Consider the following 21,346-nt stretch of genomic DNA (forward strand, 5'->3'; position numbering starts at 1 on the left):
TTTTTATATAAATCAACACCTACTTGACAAGATCACTGCTACCTCTAAGATGCAGCTTGAAAATTTGAAGTTTTTGCTCCAATCTCTCTGAGCCAGAATCATACCTAATTTTAATAAGATTGTCAGGTAATTACATAATAATTAAAAAGTTTTTATATTTTAAATTGATTTTACTTGACTCCCCTTCTCTTCCCTTTACTTGTAACCAGACAAGAGTCATTATCACCATTACTTAACGAGTTCTATGGCCTTCTACTTGGTGGTCACTTTCAACAGAATGGGTTGACGATCTAACTCTGTTTTCCCACTCGGAATGAACCCAAAATACGTAGTAGAGTAAAACAGAAAATTGAGAGAAAAAAAAAAAAAAATTCCAAACACTCCATTGCTCCTCCATCAATCAATTTCCTTGGCAATATCTGTCAGGCTCCCATATTCATATTTTAACAGATCTCAATTAATGAACAACCATATTAATGGTTTCCCTCAGAAAGAATTAATTGAAGAAAAGGCATATGAGAAAGGGGTGATTTAGATCAGACACAAAGTAAACAAGCCATTTACATTCATAGAAATGAAGGGCTGTCAATCAAAATACAGATCAAAAAGCAGAAGACTAGAATAACCTGGATTTTTTGGTTTTATAGAGAGTATATTTTCTTCTTTGCCTTCAAGGAAGTTCTCCCAATCATCAAAGACACCAAACCTTAGAAGGATACTTAAAAGCAAATTATATAGGATTCATGCCGCCATAATTTTAAAACCCTTTCTTTAACAACATTATATACTCAGATTAAAGATGCTTCAACTGCTGTTTTTTGCTTCACTTCAGATTTCCATTCTATCCATCTGTTTGAGGTCATTGCAGCACCGCTAGTTCCGGTTTTTGCACTTCTCCATGGCCCTCGGAGCTGCAATAGTTCATATCAAAGCACTTTAGATTTCTTTGCATAAATGGGAGAAATTGTTAGTTGTGAATAGAAAGAGTTCAGATTGACTTCAGGGAACATTTATAAAAAACAGAGAAAAAAAAGAGAGAATCTCCAATGGTTATTTTGAAAGACCTGTGTGTGTGTGTGTGTGTGTGAGAGAGAGAGAGAGAGAGAGAGAGAGAGAGCTCATAAGCTGACAAAAGTAAAGATAAAAAATAATAACAGCTTAGGAGGTTGGCCCTTCAGATGAAGATCAAGAAATCAAGTGGCAAGTCAACCAAGACTTAGAAAGTGCTGATGTGTAGGTTTGTCTTAAGTTTCTAGTTTGTTTAACAGTGATCGGCATTTGACTCGGGCTTTGCTGGCCCACAGAAAGTATGACCAAGACCCACCATTATGGGAACCGATGGCTTAGAATATATTCTGCATCCAGGATGGTACACTGAAGTGATTTGATTAATCTGAGGAAACTATTCCAAATAGATATTTTTTATTGGGTTCTACCATTCTATTGCCACAACTACTAATCAAGCAATAACCATGGACTGATTCAAAATCCAGGCTCATCAACTAGCATTGGCATCATAGGCACTCAAGAACATGGAAATGGGTTGTGGGAAGATCTACACATGTAAGCTCAAAATCTGATCCATGTAGACTTCTTCTCTTGGATCTTAAATGATGGTTGATCATGGGTAAAGTAACAGGGACTATTTCAGTATGATTTCAGATATGCTGGATTTTATTTGTGTTTACCTAAACCAATTGCATCTGAACCCTTCATGATCCTCAGCCTCTTACATGAGCCAGTAAACATCCTGCAATAACAAACAAAAATAATGGATATGAAAAAAAGAATCAGGTGGGAACATTTTTACGGCAAAAGATAATATCATAAAATAATAACAGGCAAAAGATAATGTCATAAAATAATAACAGGTAATAGTTTATCAAGAATCAGGATCAGACAATTCAGTAACAAGTTGATCAAATATTTTAACAAAATGATCAGATTGCAAATAAAACCTACAGGTGGAATGATTCCAAACAACAATAGATAACACCCATATTCCCCACCCCACCCAGGATAAAAAAAAGAATCTCTTCACATTATCAAAGTGAACCCACACCAAGAATAATCGGACTATTCTCTGATTATAAATTGGAGTCCCTAAATTAGAGACATCAAAGATACAGATTACCCTAGATAGCCACCAAACCTACTGACTGATTATTTCTGAAGATTGTATGGATATCAGCAGTATCCTACATGGGTCAAACAACTTGAAACAGTTGATTGATGAAATCTCTTTTCCTGGATCATGATGTAGTTTTATTCAACTCTTGTATCAGCTCTCCCCAACTTGGGTTGAAGTGGTTATAAAGGTCACCCGATGAGTTAACAGAAGGGAAAAAAATATATCCTCAACTGCTCGGTGAGATAAACTTGTCTCAACTGCCCAAATATTGCAAGTGGCAGATTGAATGAGGCCTAACGTGGAAGGATAGACTTCAATGCCCCTGTCTAACTGACTCTAACATGCTAAGTTAGAGCTCAAAGGGATACCGCCAAGGGGCAAAATAATTAAAAATCTAGGGACCTTGAGGGGTGTATGGGGAAACACAGGCAGACAAAAAATACAAGGATGCATACCAATACATGGGAGGGTAATTCACTAAATTAGGTTCTGAATTTTGAAATGTGGTTAATCCGAACATAGACCTATCTATCCAACAGTCAGATGACTAAGGGCATACCCGGAGCACGAGGCTCCCACATGTGCGAGGTCCAGGGGCGAGCACTATACAGCCTTACCCCGAGAATGTTGGGGGGGTGTTTACTAAGTTAAATATATACTATTCTCTTATGAAGCAATTCCACAGCGGCAATGGCAGATACAAATAGCCTTCACCTCTGTCCAGCTGAAAAATATAGACTAATTTATAAATCTAATGAAAATTTTCTGCTTAGGACTAGTATTTATTTAGTTTTCTTAATTTTTCACCAGAACATCCATTGGGAACAAGTTAGGTATTGTACTTACTCCCATGGAACATCACCCACAAGCATCCAATCACCATCCTTGTCTTCATAAGTGAGCACATATTCAGAACCATGGATGAGATCCATCAATCGGCTCTCGCTAAGCCCATCTCGGCCTGGGACTCCATGAGAGGCACACTGACCTGAGTCACAGTCAAGAATCTCATAACTTAAAAGGGTTTAAAAGAAAAACAGAACAAAAGAAAAATAATGAATAGGAAGGACTTAATAAATAGAATTTTGAATTCCATAGCCATTATCTGAAAATTTAGTAGTTTCAATTATATGCTTCATGTCCTATCCATAATTAGAGTTTCTCCCAACCCAGGCAGTAAAAGAAGTAAAAGAAATCCACCTTTGTTTCTTGAAGCAAGTAAAATTGAAAAATATTTGTTCTTTTAAGGAGAATATAACAAAAAGAAACATATACAGTGAGAAAAGAAAGGGGAAGAGAGAGAGTTAGAGAGTTTCACCAATGGTAAAGCAGCTGAACATCTTCTCAAGAGCTGTTGAAAGTTCAGTATAGTTGCTGTAGATTTTGAGGTCAACCTTCCTCAAGTATGGAGCACCATCCATGCTTACCTTAACATACAGGCAGCCTGAACCAGACTTTCCTTCAGCATCATCGCCTGTCTTTGCTGGACTGGTAGCCATGGTGTTCTTCCGGAAAGATCGAATTGGTGGCCATCCTACCACCTGTGCCCTATTCACAAGAGAAGCACAATAAATAAATAATCTTTAGATAAAAGTAAAACAAGGATTTAAAACTCTAGAATCAAAACAGAGCTCTCAATTTGAGAAAACCAGGCTAACAAGGATAGAAGCATCAACACGTCCTTTAAAGACTAAAACAGAAAAGAAGGGAACCCAAGATGGTAAGTGGTTCAAAGCTCACTCTCGAATACAGAGATAATTAGTTAATTACTGAATCCCATGAAAGAAATAAATTCCTTGACAAACTAGTATCAATGCAAATTGGCTGTAATGAAATGAAGAGTTGGATCAAAACAAAGCAAAAGTTGAAAAACCACACACTCTTGATCTGCAAATCGAAACATTTGCCAGCAAGGAAGGATAACTAAAACCATGTCTTGCTCCCATAAAAGAATATAAATCCGCTAAGAGAAGGACAGAATAAAATAGTCAAATGAAAGGGAGAGGCAGGGTGGAGAGGGAAGTGAAGATAAAATCAGAACCAAAAGAACCGTTAAATTTGAAAAAGAAAATAAAAGCCAACTTGAGAAAGGTAACAAATGAGCACAGCAACAAGTTTTCTCCTTGTATTGAGTCAAGAAGATGTTCAAATCACGTCTTCTCCTTCCCTTCTTTCGGCTTTGAAAATTTATAGAACTGTTTAAATCCTTGGTGGGTTGGGGAGGAAATCTCTTACTTAGCAGCAGGAGCCATCCCATGATCATTTGCAGCAGAAATCTGAGGTTTCTTCTCTTGCACAGGCTTTGGCGACGCTGGGACAACCTCTTTCAGCACAGGAGCAGTCGGACCAGGCTGCTGAGTAGTATTCTCCAAAACAGAGAGAGACTTCCCACCATTCCCACCTCTAGGAGAGAACAAGACACCTCCTTTGCTCATATCAACCTCAGATCCAGCGTTCCCAGAGAAGACCCATTTTCCAGAGCCATCAATGGCATCGGAGAAACCCCTTTTAGCCCCAGAAACGAAAGTTTTGAGCACACCAAGCGAGTAACTGTTCTTATCCTCCACACCTCTCCCGAGAAGGGAAAGCCCACTTCCAGACTTCCTCTCAGGGGATTCAGAACCAGGCAACCCAAGCCTAAGCTCAGTTTCCTTGAGGTTAAGGACATTGTTCTTGTCTTCCAGCTCCGTGGAAACAGTAGAGGAGGAAGAGGAGATCTTCTCAGAGTTTTCCATAGCAGGAGAAACCTCTGACAAGCCTATGTAATCATGTTCTAAGGGTGTAGACATCAAAATTCTAACAACAAATGTATCTCAGAGAAATACTACGAGAAAGCATGAAAAGTGTATGAAGAAGATAGAGTTTTACAGAAGAAAAGAGCTTATTTCAAACCCAGACAGAGAGAGAAGGAGAGGAGAGAAACAGTGATACAGACACTATCAGAAACCTCTCAAAAGCCAAGAGAGCTGCTTGGTGGAGTGGTGGTTTTGTTGATTTAGAAATTGGAAGTGAAGTTTGTTGGCCCTTCTGTTCTGTAGCCTCTTTTTAATGTCTACTGTATGCAATTACTAACTTGTAGTAATCCTCTCTCTGTCTTTCTCTCTCTTCTCTCTCTTCTCTCCCTCTCTGTCTTTCTCTCTCTTCTCTCTCTCTCTCTCTCTGTTAATTGTTGCTGTCAAACAAAAGTGTACTAATTTTTTCCTAAATTCATTTTTTAATAAAGAAAGCCGAAAGATCAGAAACAGTTTCAACATATCCTCATTCTCTCTCTTGTTTCTCTCACTTCTGAGTTGAGCTTTGTCTTTCATCTTTTTCGGGTAACCCCACCGACAGGTTACTGAAAGTTTCCGGCAATCCTTTAAGATAATCTTTTTTCTTTTTCTATTAATCATGATTAAAATACTAAACGGATGAGATTAAGAATAGTAAAAACCCAAAAAACACTAAGATACTCTTCGGGTGCCAACGTACGCCCTACGCAAATCGTACTTTTAAAAATCCCCAAATTATAAAATTCCAAAAAAAAAAAAAAACCACCTTTGAAGGGAAGGGTTCTGAGAAAGGAATCGCACGGAAATGGAGATAGTGAAATAGTGAAATTGGGGAAGAAGGAAGAAAAGGGCACCCGATCGATCAGGTAGAATATGCAGAAAGGGATTAGAATTGGACGATTGTTGTCTCTGCTATTTTGTTTTCTCAATCTCTCTCTCTCTCTCTCTCTCTCTCTCTCGTTTTCCCTTTCGTCTTTTGATAAAGATTTTTTGCAGGATTTTTTGTTGAGATTTCCTTTCCTTTCCTTTCAAATTCACTTTACAAATCAACTTTTTATAAAAGCGAGAACAATGAAATTGAAGTTACACTGTGAATGACAGAGGGAGATAGAGAGAGAGAGAGAGAGAGAGATGTATCATCCAGATCCGAAACCCTAGAAGAGAACCCTCAAACGAAAGGATTTCTGGAAAGCTGACACAAAACAGAGGCGTAGAAAGATCAGAAAGGGAAAAGAGAAGAAGAAAAACGGCAGTTGTGAAGCAGAGGAACAGAATACTTCTATTTCCAGATCATAAAAACAATCGGAACTCAGCAACGAGAATTGAATTGTGTGATCTCTGCAAATCTCATTCCAGTTCAGAGATTCCCTCTACTTCGTTGTTTGTCCAACCGGGAAGACACGGAACGAACGGCCGAACCGGGAATCGACTAGAACTGGATCGGACGGGTGACGGGTGACGGGTGACGGGTGACGCGAAAGGAATACAGTGGTGTAAATTTTGATTCAGATGTACCCACATCACGCATTGCGGTTGGTAGGGAACACAACGGCGTCCTGTTTCTGTGAGGTGATGGCCATGACTGTGAGGTGCGAACCTCCATCATTGAAATTTTTTTTCTCAATTTTGACCTTTCCTTCTCACCCACGCTTCCTATTCCAATTAAAATGCCACCTGATCGGTTTTTCTCTTGGCACGATATTGTTCACCTCGGGATGTCAATTCCAAATCCGTGTTGATTCCATCGTTTAAAAATCGGTTCGATCCACATCGATTACTAAATATGTCGGGTTCAGGTTTAGTCTGTTTAAAAATTGGATCGTTTAAAAATGGGTTCGATCCACATCAATTAGATACGTTTAGTATGATCGTCTGTATGTATATATTGATTTTTTTTATATAAAATGAGATATATAATGATATTTTTATCAATTATTGAATATAATATATTTGATTTAATAAAATATATTAAAGTTTCTTAAATCTAAAATAATTAAAGACCATTTAAGACTCGCTTAAGGCTTTATTGGTACATTATCATGTTTAAGATCCAATTATAACCTGATTAGTGCAATTAGGAGAAGTTCGGTTAAAGCCCAGAACCCGATTGAGCCTTATGCGAGATCGATCGAGACTAATTCATTCCTTAAATAGGTAAGTCACGGTACAAAGATATAGGCCCATAAAGCCCAGCTAGGCCTGACTAATTGACACCCCTAGACTTCATGCTGGCATTTTATAATGTACTTTAAAAGAAAATCATAATATATTATATTATCAGTTGAAATGCTAAGTGATCATCCAATCAGCCTAGCCAATGTCACGATATTGTCCTTTTTGACAAGTAAATCTTACCGTTTTAAAACATGTTGTGTCATATGAGAGAAGCCGCATTATATATATGCAAATACTATTCTTTTTCATCAGTAAATCTTACTGTTTAAAAACACATAGTGCTATGTGAGAAAAGTCGTTTTATATATGTGCAAATATTGTTCTTTTTGACATGTAAATCTTACGGTTTTAAAGCACGTCGTGCCATGTGAGAGAAGCGCATTATATATGTGCAAATATTTTTCTTTTTGACATGTAAATCTTACAGTTTTAAAGCACATCGTGCCATGTGAGAGAAGTGCATTATATGTGCAAATATTTTCCTTTTTCACAGGTGCATCTTACAGTTTTAAAACATGTTGTGCCATTTGAGAGAAGCCACATTATATATGTGCAAATATTGTCCTTTTTGACTGGTAAATCTTACAGTTTTAAAGCACGTCGTGTTATGTAAGAGAAGCCACATTATATATGTGTATATATTGTCCTTTGTGACAGGTAAATCTTACAGTTTTAAACCACGTAGTGCCATGTGAGAGAAACTGCATTATATATGTGCAAATATTGTCCTTTTTGATAGGTAAATCTTACGGTTTTAAAGCATGTCGTGTCATGTGAGAGAAGCGCATTATATATGTGCAAATATTTTCCTTTTTGACAGTTAAATCTTACAGTTTTAAAACACGTCTTGCCATGTGAGAGAAGCTCATTATATAAGTGCAAATATATTTTCCTTTTTAATAGGTACATCTTACAGTTTTAAAGCATGTCGTGCCATTTGAGAGAAGCTAAATTATATATGTGCAAATAATGTCCTTTTTAACAAGTAAATCTTATAATTTTAAAATACGTCGTGCCATGTAAGAGAAGCCACATTATATTTGTGCAAATATTATTTTTTTTAACAGGTTAATCTAACAGTTTTAAAGCACGTCGTGCCATGTGAGAAAAGCCGCATTATGTATCTACAAATATTTTTCCTCTTTAACAAGTAAATCTTATAATTTTAAAGCATGTCGTGTCGTATGAGAGAACCTACATAATATATATGCAAATATGGTTAGAGACTCTTTTCAAAGAATCGATATCACGTTGCCCATTTCGATCGAACCGGATTGGAACCGGTTGGATTCAATTTTGATTCCGTTTCATTCAAGTAAGTTCTTTTGTATGGTTTTAGGGCCACTCCTTTTGCATTAAGACAAGTGGAAAAATAAGATAAAATTGTTTTTTATTCTTAAAAAATAAATAAATAAATAAATTTGTCTCCACCTTCGGTGTATGGTATATACAAATACTTGGGTGTACCAAAAAAAATAACAAATACTTGACATTGTTAATAGGTAGGTTGAGTAAATTACGGAAAGTGTACAGCGCCGATTTAACCTTGTGAGTGGTATTATCGTAATATTATTGAGAAAAGGAGGGTATTATGAAATGGGTAATGCGATTGCTTTTGAGAAAGGATTAAAATGAAGAGAGAGGGGTGGGGGGTCAGGGGTGGTCACGTGTGTCGATTAGTAACCCTAAAAAATCGTCAGTTTTGCAATCCCATAAACAAACAAACGATTTCCGCCACTTCATGCTTGTCGGGTAGTTCTTAGACAGAAAAACCAAGATGTCGTTTTCAGTGGCATCTCCTGTAAATTCTCTTTTTTACTTTTTCCTTTTATGAAGGGGCCCACCTTCTTCACCCTTTGTGCATTGTACACTCCCAACATTTTTTTTTTTTTACATTTTAATACGGAAAAGTTTTCTTTTAACCATTCGCCAAGATTTATCCCTTCTATGGTATATAAAAAAATAAAGAATCATGTCAGGGGTAGAGGGGTCAGTTCCTGCAGAAAAAAAAAAAAAAAACAATAATACCCTCATATTTTAAAAAAATGTGAGGGTTTTCTATCCAGAAGCATGCCTATGTATCAGCATAAGGACCAATAAGGGTGTCCATAAAAGTATCAATCAAGATGGGATTTTTATATTTTCAATCATTTCGCAAGGGTATTGTGTCTAAGTGTAGGAATCATGCTCTCGAAGAGGCTCCTTTTGCCTTCTCCGAAAATAAAGGCTTAGTTTTTATGCACGATCATATATATATATGGTTGTATCTTTCAACCATCGATTGAGATGGGGGTATAAGTGTAATAATGCATCCTCTCACTTCCAGTTGAAATCAACGATTTATAAAAGCAAAAATGAAAAAGAATCACACACACACACACACAAAGACACACAGATTTATGTGAAATTTAAGATGGGTTACCTCCATGGCTGAGTGATAACTAGAGCTTCCAGTTCCACTATTTTGCTGAAGAAAATTCAAAACTCTCACAAAACCACGTCCTTACGAGATAACCCTATATATATATATATATGTTTTCACGCATTACAAAGAAAAACCCTCATCCCAGAAAGTATAAATTCACCCTCAGTAAATGATTCCTAATTTTTTTTTTTTTTTTTTGGATTTATCCCTAATACGCGGGACCGCCTTATTTGGAAAAAATCACCAGCACTTTCTAAATTAAATTGAGATCAGACTTCACTAACATAACATCCAATAGTTGAAGGTGGTTGCGCATAAAACCTTTTGTCGAAAAATAATATACACTCTATTGTAGTATACACCCACTCAAACACTCTATTTCCATCCATTTTTTTTAATATATATATTTTCTCTCTGTCAATACGCAACGTCGTGTAAGTCCTTCGCTCATAATGTTTTGCACTGGTTACATAAGTTGGGTTCACCAATAACGATTCTACCTTAAAGTATTACCATTGTTAAAATATCATTTGACTTCCCCGGCATGCTTAATGGTTCTCTCTATTTTATTTTTTATGTTTAAAGAAAATAGTTTCTATCCGGGAGTGTGGCCCTATGTAAATGGCCTGGCCAATGAGAGCACATGTTCCAGAATCAATAAAAAGGGTGCAAAATGATCTTTACACCTCTTGTGTCTAGGCGCAGGGGTGCATTCCCTTATGACTTTAGGGGGAGGGGGTTTAATGGTTGAAAGAGGAGGAAGGAAATAGAACAGAGCAGACTGGCTCCATTAGTGAAGTCACTGGACAGTAATAGGCCAAACAGGGCATTTAGTCTTGTCTTGATGGCCTACCCCAAAAGAAAATAAAGGTAGTTTTCCTCATTGCTTGATTGTCCTTTTCTTTCTCTTTGATTGATTATCTTTGCCTACTTGACCATTTGCAACCATAACCATAAACAGAATCAATCAAATTTACAAACTTCATCCCAAGAAAGGAAAGGAAAAGAAAGCAAAGTTGAAAAGAAGCACCGAAGCATCCACTAATTCCATTATTTCGTTATTGCTTTCCCTTGTTGATCAAACACACAATAGAGAGTACATTTAGATTCTTTTACTTGTCTTTCTATATTATAAACTCTCTTATCAAAGTCCAACTATACTTTCTTTTCCCTCAGTGTTCAGACAACCAAATCGAACTTTAATTATGGGTATCAAATAAGTTGAAAGTTTGTATTGGGATCATACATGTTATTTGTGGTAGTACTGGGGTAACAGACAACTATGATGATGTTCAATTAGGTATATGATGATATATTTTGATATAGACTATCAAAATTTTGTTGATACTTTTTAACTTCTAAGATTATTATAATACGGAAACAAACCGAGTTCTAGGGTTATCTCAATAATCTTTCACATGCAGTGGAAAAGATCTAGTTGTCCTACACGGCGTTCTACATGAATTCCTAGATGCAAGCTTTGAGGTATTCTCACTAGGCTATGAGAAGGTATTTGTTAAGTTTGTCTCGAATTCTTGACCCGTTTTGAAGATTGATCAGCTCCAACATATTTTTGTGGTGACCCGAATGAGAAGTTTTTCTGAGATTTGTGATGTAAGCAGAGGGGTTGGGCCAAGGGTGTGGGGGCTACGGTTCGACCGGATCAACTGCGACTCGATGGGTCAACTCGAGACTTGGAGTATATATATTGTATTGTTACCTTATTGAGAATGTCATTATATTTTGGGGGTTTATCGAGCTAGGGTTTCAGAACGAGTTTTCTCACCATTGCTTGGGTGTAATCTCTCTTCTGCATAATGAAACATCTTTTTCTTCGCCCGAAGACGTAGCACACCACACTGGTGTGTGAACCTCGTTAAATCTCTGTGCCTTGCGGATCTTTTGTCTATTTATTTTTGTATTTCTTGGTGTTTGATCTAACAATATTCCTTCATGATAATGCACCCTCTAAATCCAAGGATGTCGATGGTGATCCGAGAGAGAGAGAGAGAGAGAGAGAGAGAGAGAGATCAACTATTCTCATAATTAGGGTTATATGGCCAGACCTCAATATCTATAGAGATTTGGCCACCTAAGGTTTCTAATCCTAATGGATTTGTGCACCTCATTGAACTGTCCATGTGAGTAAGCGCAATTCCAGTATGGGGGCGCTTCACGTGGAAATAAGGTGTGACCCATTTTCTACTAATAGGTATCAAACCGATTGTTTATGATCACATTTTTTTTTTGGGTAGAGTTTATGATCGAATTGGACCATAGATAAATGATTTGATGATTTCATTGCAATGGAAAACCGACAATTCTAAACCAAACAAGAACCGGTAAAACTGGACGTTGATGGCGATCCTCAAATTAGGAATAAAAGGAATTGAATTATAGGATACAAAGGTGAGACTAGATGAAAACTAGTACTATAAAGTATAAACCACGTATAAACTGGAATTAAACACAATATAAATTAAAATTGCAAACCGTTTTCTATAACCAATATTACGAACTACATGTAAACCGGATAACAAAAATTGAATAGACACTGATAAAACTGGATTGAATGCAAAACGATTTTGATTTTATCTGACTCCTATCTGGTTTGGTTTTGATTTGCTCCTTGTCGAAATGTAAACTGAATTGGTTTGATTAACACCTCACTCTTATTAGTAGAACTAATCGTGATATGTACAGAATTACCAATATGGTCAAGGTCAACTACTAGTGCAGTTTGTAAGAACTTGGTGCAATAGAGCCCGTGCTCCTAAGAGGTCTCAGTTTTAAGCCTCCTATTCTTAACTTTAACCTAAGGGTGTTAATCACTTCGATTCGGTGCAAGATTTTTCAGGTAAAACTAAAATCAAATCATTTAATAAACGATTTTATATATTAAAACCGATAAATGGTTTCAGTTTAAACGGATTTCTTATGTTTTATAATTTTTTTAGCCAAACAATTTTTTTACCTTTAAAATTTGTAATGAATGGATGTAAATTGTAACATTGAATTGAATTGTTTATTGTTATATGATTTTTTTAATAGTTATTTAATGTAAACTTTTTTTTTTATTGAAATGTATAAACTTAACATTGAGTGACTTAAACTTACTATATATATGTTAATCGGTTTAACTGTATATTTGAATGGTTTACCAATGGTTTAAATTTTAAAATCAAAATCGAATCACGATTTCAATTTTAAAACAAAACAGAACCATTTAATAAACGATTTCACGATTTTACGATTTCGATGTAAACGATTCAGATCAATTTCGATAAACAATTTTGATTTCAAATTTACATCCTTACTTTAACCCACTCGTCTCTCTTGATCCCCCTTGTAACATCAAAAGACTATTGTACAAAAGTCCTAGTGGTTGAAGATCCTATCTCCATAGGTTGTGGGAGAACCGGCACATCTGGAGGGTTTCCTTTTTCTTGAAGGGATACCCTTTTGTTTTCTTTGTTTGCTAAGTACCTTGCTGCCTTTCATCAGTTGCTATTAGGGGTGTCAATCGATCGGTCCGGCTCGGTTTCGGTGTGGGAAAGTTGAAACCGAAACCGAAACCGAACCAATAAGAAAATTCCGGTTTTGATTTGGTTTTGGTTTCGATGCGGTTTGGTTTCGGTTTGTCTTCGGTTTCTTAAATCGATTTATAACCGGGTTGGTTTTGGTTTTTGGTCTAGTTTGGATTCGAATTTCCATACAAATGTATACAAAACTATGCAAATTTTGATTTTTTTAATGAATTTTGGAGTGTTTCGGTTTTTTGCCGGTTTGGTTTTAGTTTCGGTCCAGGTTTTGAGTCGGTTTCAGTTTGGTTTCGGGTTCATCCGGTTTCTGGTTCATCCGGTTTCTGGTGTGGTTTGGTTTGGTTTTGGGGTTGCAATACTCCAAACCGAACCGAACCAATAAGGCTTCAGTTCAGTTCGGTTCGTATTGTTATCGGTTTGATCCGACCGATTTTACCGGTTCGATTTAGGAATTGACACCCCTAGTTGCTATGTGGTAGCTGAGTTAAGCTTCATGTCATCCTTAACTCATGTAACAAGTTTGTCATCTCTCAAGAAGTCAATTTTGATAGAAGTTTGGATAGGTATGGAAAAGAGATTCAATACACGGACCATATGGTTGAATTTTGATTTCTGACAAATTGATAATCTAAATGTTCAAATCCCTATTTATCCACATGTCAAAATTTTTACATTAGTTGTCCATTATACTAATGATAAAGAGGACATGGGAAAAAGAAACTTAAAAGGTATTGTGGCCCCGGCCCCTATGACTAGACAAAAGAGGCAGAAATGACTACCTCACTCTTCATGGAAACTGGAAATCTCACCCCAATTGATGTTGCTATTAATATTCCTGTTACTCACCCCTATTGATGTTGCTATTAATATTCCTGTTAACCTATGTATTGGTGTAGGGGCGACGTTTCCTTTTAGGAATCCTCCCCTAGATGATATACATATAAAAAAACCACTAGATCATAAACTATTTATTTAAGATTGACTATAAAATTATCTAATGAGCCACTAGATTGATTGCATTAGTTTTCCACTTGATTAGAATGATAGTATACACCAAGAGATCCCTCCGTAGAACTACAATGCATGTCCCTCTCCACCGTCCTCCTAGCTTAGGATCAACTTCAGCACAGGGTGCTGGGGAAGTAACAGTGAGTGTTTTATCTCTCTCCTCTTTTCTCTCTCCTGCAAGGATTAAAGTATCGGTATCGGTCGTCGTATCGGTAGGTCAAAATTAAGATACGTATCGGAGGGTATCGTATCGTATCGGAGATACGTTAAAAATACGCACATAAATGGATAGGAAACACTTTTTTATACACTTTTGCATAAAAAAAATAGTTAAAAAAAGTTATATATAATATGTATTATGCATAAATAGTAAATTGAGAGTATCGCACTAAGAATCCAAGATTTGTAGTTGTCCCATAAATGTAAAATCCTTGTTCCCAACCTTGATTTCCACTTTAGTTAGAGAGAAAAATGGTTGTCAGCAACTTTGGAACAAAAACACCACAAAAAATTGTGTTTTTCTAAAAAATTACCCATTTTGTCCATTTTATGACCGTGTCGGTACGTATCGGTGTGTATCGATCGATACATATCAATACCCATCGATACGTATCGATACATACCGAAACGTACATTTCACTTCAATTTTGAATTTTTCATAGAGTATCGGTAAGTATCGATGAGTATCGATGCGTATCGGTGGTGTATCGGTATGTATCGTAAGATACGTATCGATACAAAAGGGTTTTAAAAATTTCATGTATCGTATCAATTAGTATCGTATCTGTAAGGACCGATACAGATACGTATCGACCGATACAATACGATACAGACCGATACTTTAAACCATGCTCTCCTGTTTTATCTTGAGAGGACCCAAATCCCCCTCCCCAAAAAAAAAAAAAATGTACAACCCTAGCATAGCAGATATTCCATTATTTAGTGGGAACCACATCGAATAAGTAGTGGATCACAATGGGACCTGCTGCCTGCATTAGGACCCACTACCCTACGATGGTAAAAGACTTGTGAGGTTGCTTTTATTAGCAATTAACCACACATCCAAAAGTGTTTTAGCTAAGCAATTTGGTTCATTCAATAAGGAAATTCTTAATTAAAACCAAAAAATTATCATGGATCATAATTTTTTTTTTTTTTCTGAGGAGGCTTGGAGTAATGAGCTATATAATCCACGCAAAGGAGACATAATCGTATCCTAATTCCTAAACTTGAATTATAAAGAGGTAAAGAGGTGGTGTCGAAAGCTAAGACAAAGTTGAATTTGGGGGTCCAAGGATGATTGATGTCTCCCAATACCCTCCTCTATACTTTATTTCACTCCTAAGCTGTTCAATGGGTTGTCATTGAACGAGTCCACAACTGTGCGAAATGTTCTAAAAATTCGGATTGGGTCGAATTGGATTGGTTCAATCGGTTGATTCAAATTAATTGATTCAGTTCATCGATCCCTATACAAAAATTAGGGTTAGGACATTTTGGGGCCAACACTGTGATTTTTGGGCCTAGATCAGCCCAATGGTTTTGCAGACTTCCATTTCAAAATCTCAACCAGAGAGAGAGAGAGAGAGAGTAACAATGGCTTCCATTGTTAGGATCAGAGTCCATTGAAATCACTTGAACCATATAAATTAACAACAGCTTCCATTGTATAGATTAGAATCGATTGAAATCACTCGAATCATATAAATTAGAGTTGAAAAGAAGCAAAGCACAAATCTAAGAATTATTTTAGAGTTTTTTTTTTTTATTTTTTTTTTTAATTTATTCAAAACGCTTGTAGATCCTACTAAAAAGGTAAGTTTCATAATCTTCTATTATTGTATTAATTAAAAAAATTAAATTCCAAATTCTAACTTAGTCAAATAAAAAAATTGAGTCTAATCTAAATCATATCAAACCAATTCTGATTCAAATTAACCTAGGGCCCGTTTGATAACGTTTCAAGAAATGCGTTATTGTGTTTCTGGCAGAAACGGAACAAAAAGCGTTTGATAAAACTGTTTTGTTTCACTTGTTTTCAGAAATAGAAATAGAATTTTTTATTTATTTATGGTTCAAGAAATGACCCAAGCGAAACAAACTTGTTTCGCCATTTCTGGAAATGAATCGTGGCCATTCTTTCGTTGGTTACTATCGACTTCCAGAAACATGACTTATCAAACACCTTCAATTCCGTTTCTGTTTCTAGAAAATGAAATTTATGTTTCTACCGTTTCTTAAAACAGAAACAACAGAAACATTATCAAACGGGCCCCTATTAACCAAAGTTTTAGTGCATGGAATCCATAAGGATATCAATCATTGTTAATAATCGACTGTGTCAGACTGGATTGAACCATTTTGTCTTGACTTGTCTTGATACCATTGATCGACCGATCCAGTCCAATACCTTTTCTTTTTCTTTTTTTTTTTTTTTTTTTTAATTTGATACCTAAAACTAGGGGTGTCAACCGGTCGGGCTGGTTTGGTTTTGGTCGGACTTAATCGAGCTTGAAGACTTTCAAAGGCTACACCGTGTCCGCCCATTTAACTAATCGGGCTTAGTTATTGAGGGCATGGTACACTTTATGTTCGGTCGGTCGATCGGTCGGTCGGTCTCGGGCTATAATCGGGCTACCTTAATCGGGCTTTAGTCGGGCCTTAACCGGGCTACGGACATGTTTAATGTTAAATGGGCTTTAATCGGTTTTTAACGGGCCCTCTTTAAAATGTGCTATTATATTCCGGCCCACTCATGCAAGCCCAAAAAAATGACAATAAATCAATAAATGATACCAAATATAACTATTATTTAAAATGTAAACATATCTTTACTTTTTGTTTTTATTCTTTAATTTGGGGGGTAAAATAGGTATTTTACAATCATTAAAGGGTCGGGCCAAGTCGGTGCACAATAGGCCGGTCTCGGTCCGGCGTTATTCGGTCGGTCTTGGTTGGGCGTCCGACGGTCCAAGTAGCAAAACCGAGACCGACCATTTATAAACGGGCCGGGGTCAAGCCCGACACGTTTAATAAACGGTCCGGGCTGGGCCGGTCTATAAACGGTCGGTCCCGATCGGTTTAGTCGGGTCGGGCCACTAATTGACATCCCTACCTAAAACCATGCAACTAGAGAAAAAAAAAAAAAAGGGGTTTGCAGGGTATGAGTGAACCAAAAATGGATAGTTTTTAACAACCCCCACAAAAAAAGGGTAATTTACAACACCACCCCCCTGGAGAATGCCAGTATTATAGGAACACCCCCTCTCTTTCACCAAATTAAACTCAGACCCCCTACCGTTAGTCTCCGTTAAGGAATATACCTTATATGCTAATGTCAACTATTATATTTTATTTTAAATACCAAAATGCCCTTATTAAATATGAAGTACCTAAAATGCCCATGTAAGAAATTCTATCCTCAAATCGATAGTTATTGTACCTTTCTCCCAAATCGAGCATCGGGAATCATGGCAGTAGAGCCATCCAAGACCATCGTCGGAGCATATTTGATGGCGTGAAAGCCCTCCCTTCCAGCTCTGAAGCCCTCATGGCCGAGGTCAGCGTGGCCATTGCTGCTTCTGAGCATGTCCAAGTCATGTCTTTCCTCCAATCCTCCGCTTCTTCCTTCTCGTCGGAGAAGGAAGAAGTGGTGCCAGATTCTTCCCTCCATAACCCACTTGTCACGGACCCATTACTTCACACTCACTCCCTCTCTCTCTCTCTACTTCTCTTTGAACAAGAAAGCGATGGTAGGTCACCGAACTAGTTAGTAACATGTCAGTTCATCCATTTTTCCATTTCTTCCTTGAGGTTTAAGTATTGGATCATTTGGTTTCTGTCGCAAGTTCCTTCAAAACTTGGAAGTCCAGAACTGAGGTCCTCAAGAGAATCTTGAATCCGTCCATCCTTTTCACTATTCAAGATCATTTTTTTTTTCTCTGGTTTCGGATTTCAGAACAATCAAAGTAGAGAAAAGATGGGTTTTCTTGAATTTTAATCAATAAATCCAGCCCAAACCATGAAGAGCATAACAGCGGCAGTAAAGCTTGAACTCTCTCCCTTCTCTGAACTTTTCCGGCTACAAGAGTAGAGCAGAGCATTGACTAAAAGAGTAAGAGTTCTGCGGGTCTTATTCCCCAAATAGAGATAGGTACAACTCAATCTCTGTGATTCTTCTCAACACTAGTTTGAAGGATGTTATTCCTATTAATAACAATAGATATGATCTTCTCATACAATCATTGAATCACGAAATTAAACTATAAGGGTCGACGCATACCGTTCACCATTGACTGTGAATAATTTACCGTTATTATATTCTTTCCGTATCTTTATTCATGTAATCCCAATCACGAACACAATGAATTCTCTAAGTTTCTCCCACTAGCTCCCCGTAATGCTCTTTTGGTGATGGAATCAATAATGAGATTGACGTTAGGATAAGAGGAGGACCTAAAGTCCTATTAAATAAAGTTTATGCAACCTCCCATCAAGGTGTGCCAAATAGGGTAGGACTATTTATTCTGATTAGACGAGGAGTGAGTTTCATATTTAGAATCCAATTCTATGAGATTAATATCGGTCAATTACCTAATTGGTATATGGAACAATAATTAGAGAATATTCTTACAATCTCCCACTTGAACAATATGACCACACAATAATAACCTCAAACATAATTTGGATTCTAACATCATACTGTAGTATTTGAAAGTGAACCCATTAACTTTACGTCTTCACAATCATAATACCATATTTGAACAAAACTACTAATGTGGATTATGGCAGTTATACATCATATAACTGCATACTCCCTTCCATAGTCACAACACTAATAACTTCATCCAAATAGGTGCAAAGTAGTAGGGAATAGACTAGAAAAATCTATAACTAAATGGTCCAACATAATATCTCACATATATTAAATAAAATGTGTACACACAATAATAAAGTGAGAAATATTCATAAACAACAAATATCATGATCATTTAAATAAATAAGTAAAAATGTCTAACATAATATGACCATTACATCAAACTTTACATAAACCCATGTCTATTATAAGATATGTAAAGTATTTAGGCACTAATGCCTTGATCATAGGATCAGCAATCATCAGACTTGTCTTGATGTGTGTAATAGACACTTCTTATTTATGAACTAATTCCTTCACAAAATTGTATTTTACTCCAATATGTTTCACTCTACTTGAATGCTTATCATTTTTTAAGTAATATACGACAGTAACATTGTCACAATACATTCTCAGCGACTTCGAAATGGTGTTGACAACCCAAAGTCCAGAGATAAAGTTTCGTAACCAAATTGCCATAGATGTGGCCTCAAAGCATGCCACAAACTCTGCTTCCATAGTAGAAGTAGAGATACAAGTCTATTTCTTGGACTTCCAAGAAATCGCCCCACCAGCAAGTAGAAAGATGTATCATGATGTAGATTTCCTACTGTCGAGGCATCCTGCATAATCAGAGTCTAAATATCCAATCACTTCTAACTGATCAGATGCTCTATAAGTAAGCATGTACTATCTAGTCCCCTTTAAATACCTCATCACCTTCTTTGTTGTAATCAAATAATCCATGCTATGATTACTCACATATCTACCTAACATACCAATAGTAAAACTGATGTCTGGACGAGTACAAGTCATTGCATACATAAGACTCCCTACTGCGAAAGAATAGAGAATATCCTTCATTTGTGCTCTTTCTAAATCATTCTTTGGGCACTGATTTAGACTGAACTTATCTCCTTTGATAATGGGGGAAACACCTGATTTACAATTCATCATGCCATATCTTTCCAAAACTTTGTTAATATAGGTTTTCTGTGATAGCCCAAATATCCGACGAGATCTATCACAAAATATCTCAATGCCGATAACGAAAGAAGCTAAACCCATATTTTTCATTTCAAAATTCTCAGAAAGAAAGGTCTTTGTATCACTCAACAAACCAAAATCATTACTAGCAAGTAAAATATCATCCACATATAAGACCATAAATATTAATTTACTCCCACTAAATTTCAAATATATACACCTATCAAAGGTGTTCTCAACAAATCCGAAGGAAACAATGATGTGGTTAAATTTAATATACCACTGTCTGAAAGCTTATTTAAGTCCATATATGGATTTCTTAAGTTTGCACAATAGATTTTCTTTTCCTTGATCACTAAATCTCTTAGGTTGGTTCATGTAGACTTCCTCATCTAAATCTCCATTCAAGAATACAGTTTTCGCATCCATTTGGTGAACCTCTAGATCATAGTGAGCTACTAATGCCAATATGATTCTCAGAGAATCCTTCTTAGAGACAGGAGAGAAGATTTCATGGTAATCAATGCCTTCTTTCTGAGTGAATCCCTTTGCAACTAGTCTAGCTTTATGTCTCTCAATATTACCATTCGAGTCGTATTTAGTTTTAAATACCCATTTACAACCAATCACCTTAAAGCCCGTTGGTAATTGAACGAGATCCCAGACATCATTGTCACTCATGGACTTCATCTCATCTTTCATGGCATCTACCCATTTAAGAGAATAATTATCGTTTATGGCCTGTGAAAAGTTTAATGGGTCATTCTTGATTCCAATATCGAACTCTGATTCTTTGAGATATACTATATAGTCATCAGGAATAGCAGACTTCCTAACCCTCTGAGGTATTTCTTGAATTTTCAATTGAGAAACATTCATAGTATTATCAGTGGTAACTACATCATGGAGTGACATCTTCAATAGTTTGTTGTTCCATAGGGTCATTTTCAATAGTTACCTGCGGGACAACATCATCATGATGAATATGTACATCTTCTATAGTTTGTTGTTCCACTAGATCATTATGAGCAGTCACCCATGGAACAATAATATTATTACGATGTACATAAGTCGGTAAGGAAATTTGATGTTCTTTAAATACCACATTACGTGATTTCTCACTCCCACTAATATTACCATCCTTTAAGAATCTAACAGTTTGAGTTTCTACAATTCTGGTACTGTGTGTGGGTGCATAAAACCTGTAATCCTTTGACCACTGACAATAACCAATAAAGTAACAACTTATGATTTTAGGGTCAAGTTTTCTTTCATGTGGATTGTACAATCTAGCTTCAGCAGGACAACCCCATACATGTAATGCCTTAAACTAGGTTTCCTTCCATTCCATAACTCGTAAGGAGTTTTAGGAACTGACTTACTAAGAGCTCGATTCAAGATATACACAGTTGTCTTTAATGCTTCACTCCACAAGAATTCAGGCAATGAAGA

At 36.5% G+C, this 21,346-nt stretch overlaps 1 protein-coding gene and 1 long non-coding RNA gene across 2 annotated transcripts; one reads left to right on the forward strand and one right to left on the reverse strand.

Moving 5' to 3' along the window:
* Nucleotides 1–543: 543 nt before the first annotated feature.
* Nucleotides 544–5,204, reverse strand: LOC122066943 (auxin-responsive protein IAA27). The gene is made up of 5 exons (XM_042630785.1): nucleotides 4,367–5,204; nucleotides 3,450–3,679; nucleotides 2,978–3,119; nucleotides 1,689–1,750; nucleotides 544–911 (listed from the first exon to the last, which is right to left on the reverse strand). Exons 1-5 carry the CDS (start codon nucleotides 4,918–4,920, stop codon nucleotides 874–876), a joined length of 1,026 nt encoding a protein of 341 aa, XP_042486719.1. The 5' UTR covers nucleotides 4,921–5,204; the 3' UTR covers nucleotides 544–873.
* Nucleotides 5,205–5,434: 230 nt separating this feature from the next.
* Nucleotides 5,435–6,767, forward strand: LOC122066948. Its single transcript, XR_006136531.1, has 2 exons — nucleotides 5,435–5,768; nucleotides 6,004–6,767. It is a non-coding gene; the product is annotated as an uncharacterized LOC122066948 (long non-coding RNA).
* The last annotated feature ends 14,579 nt before the right edge of the window (nucleotides 6,768–21,346 follow it).

The sequence above is a fragment of the Macadamia integrifolia genome, chromosome 2, assembly GCF_013358625.1.
Source record: "Macadamia integrifolia cultivar HAES 741 chromosome 2, SCU_Mint_v3, whole genome shotgun sequence".
Lineage (NCBI taxonomy): Eukaryota > Viridiplantae > Streptophyta > Magnoliopsida > Proteales > Proteaceae > Macadamia > Macadamia integrifolia.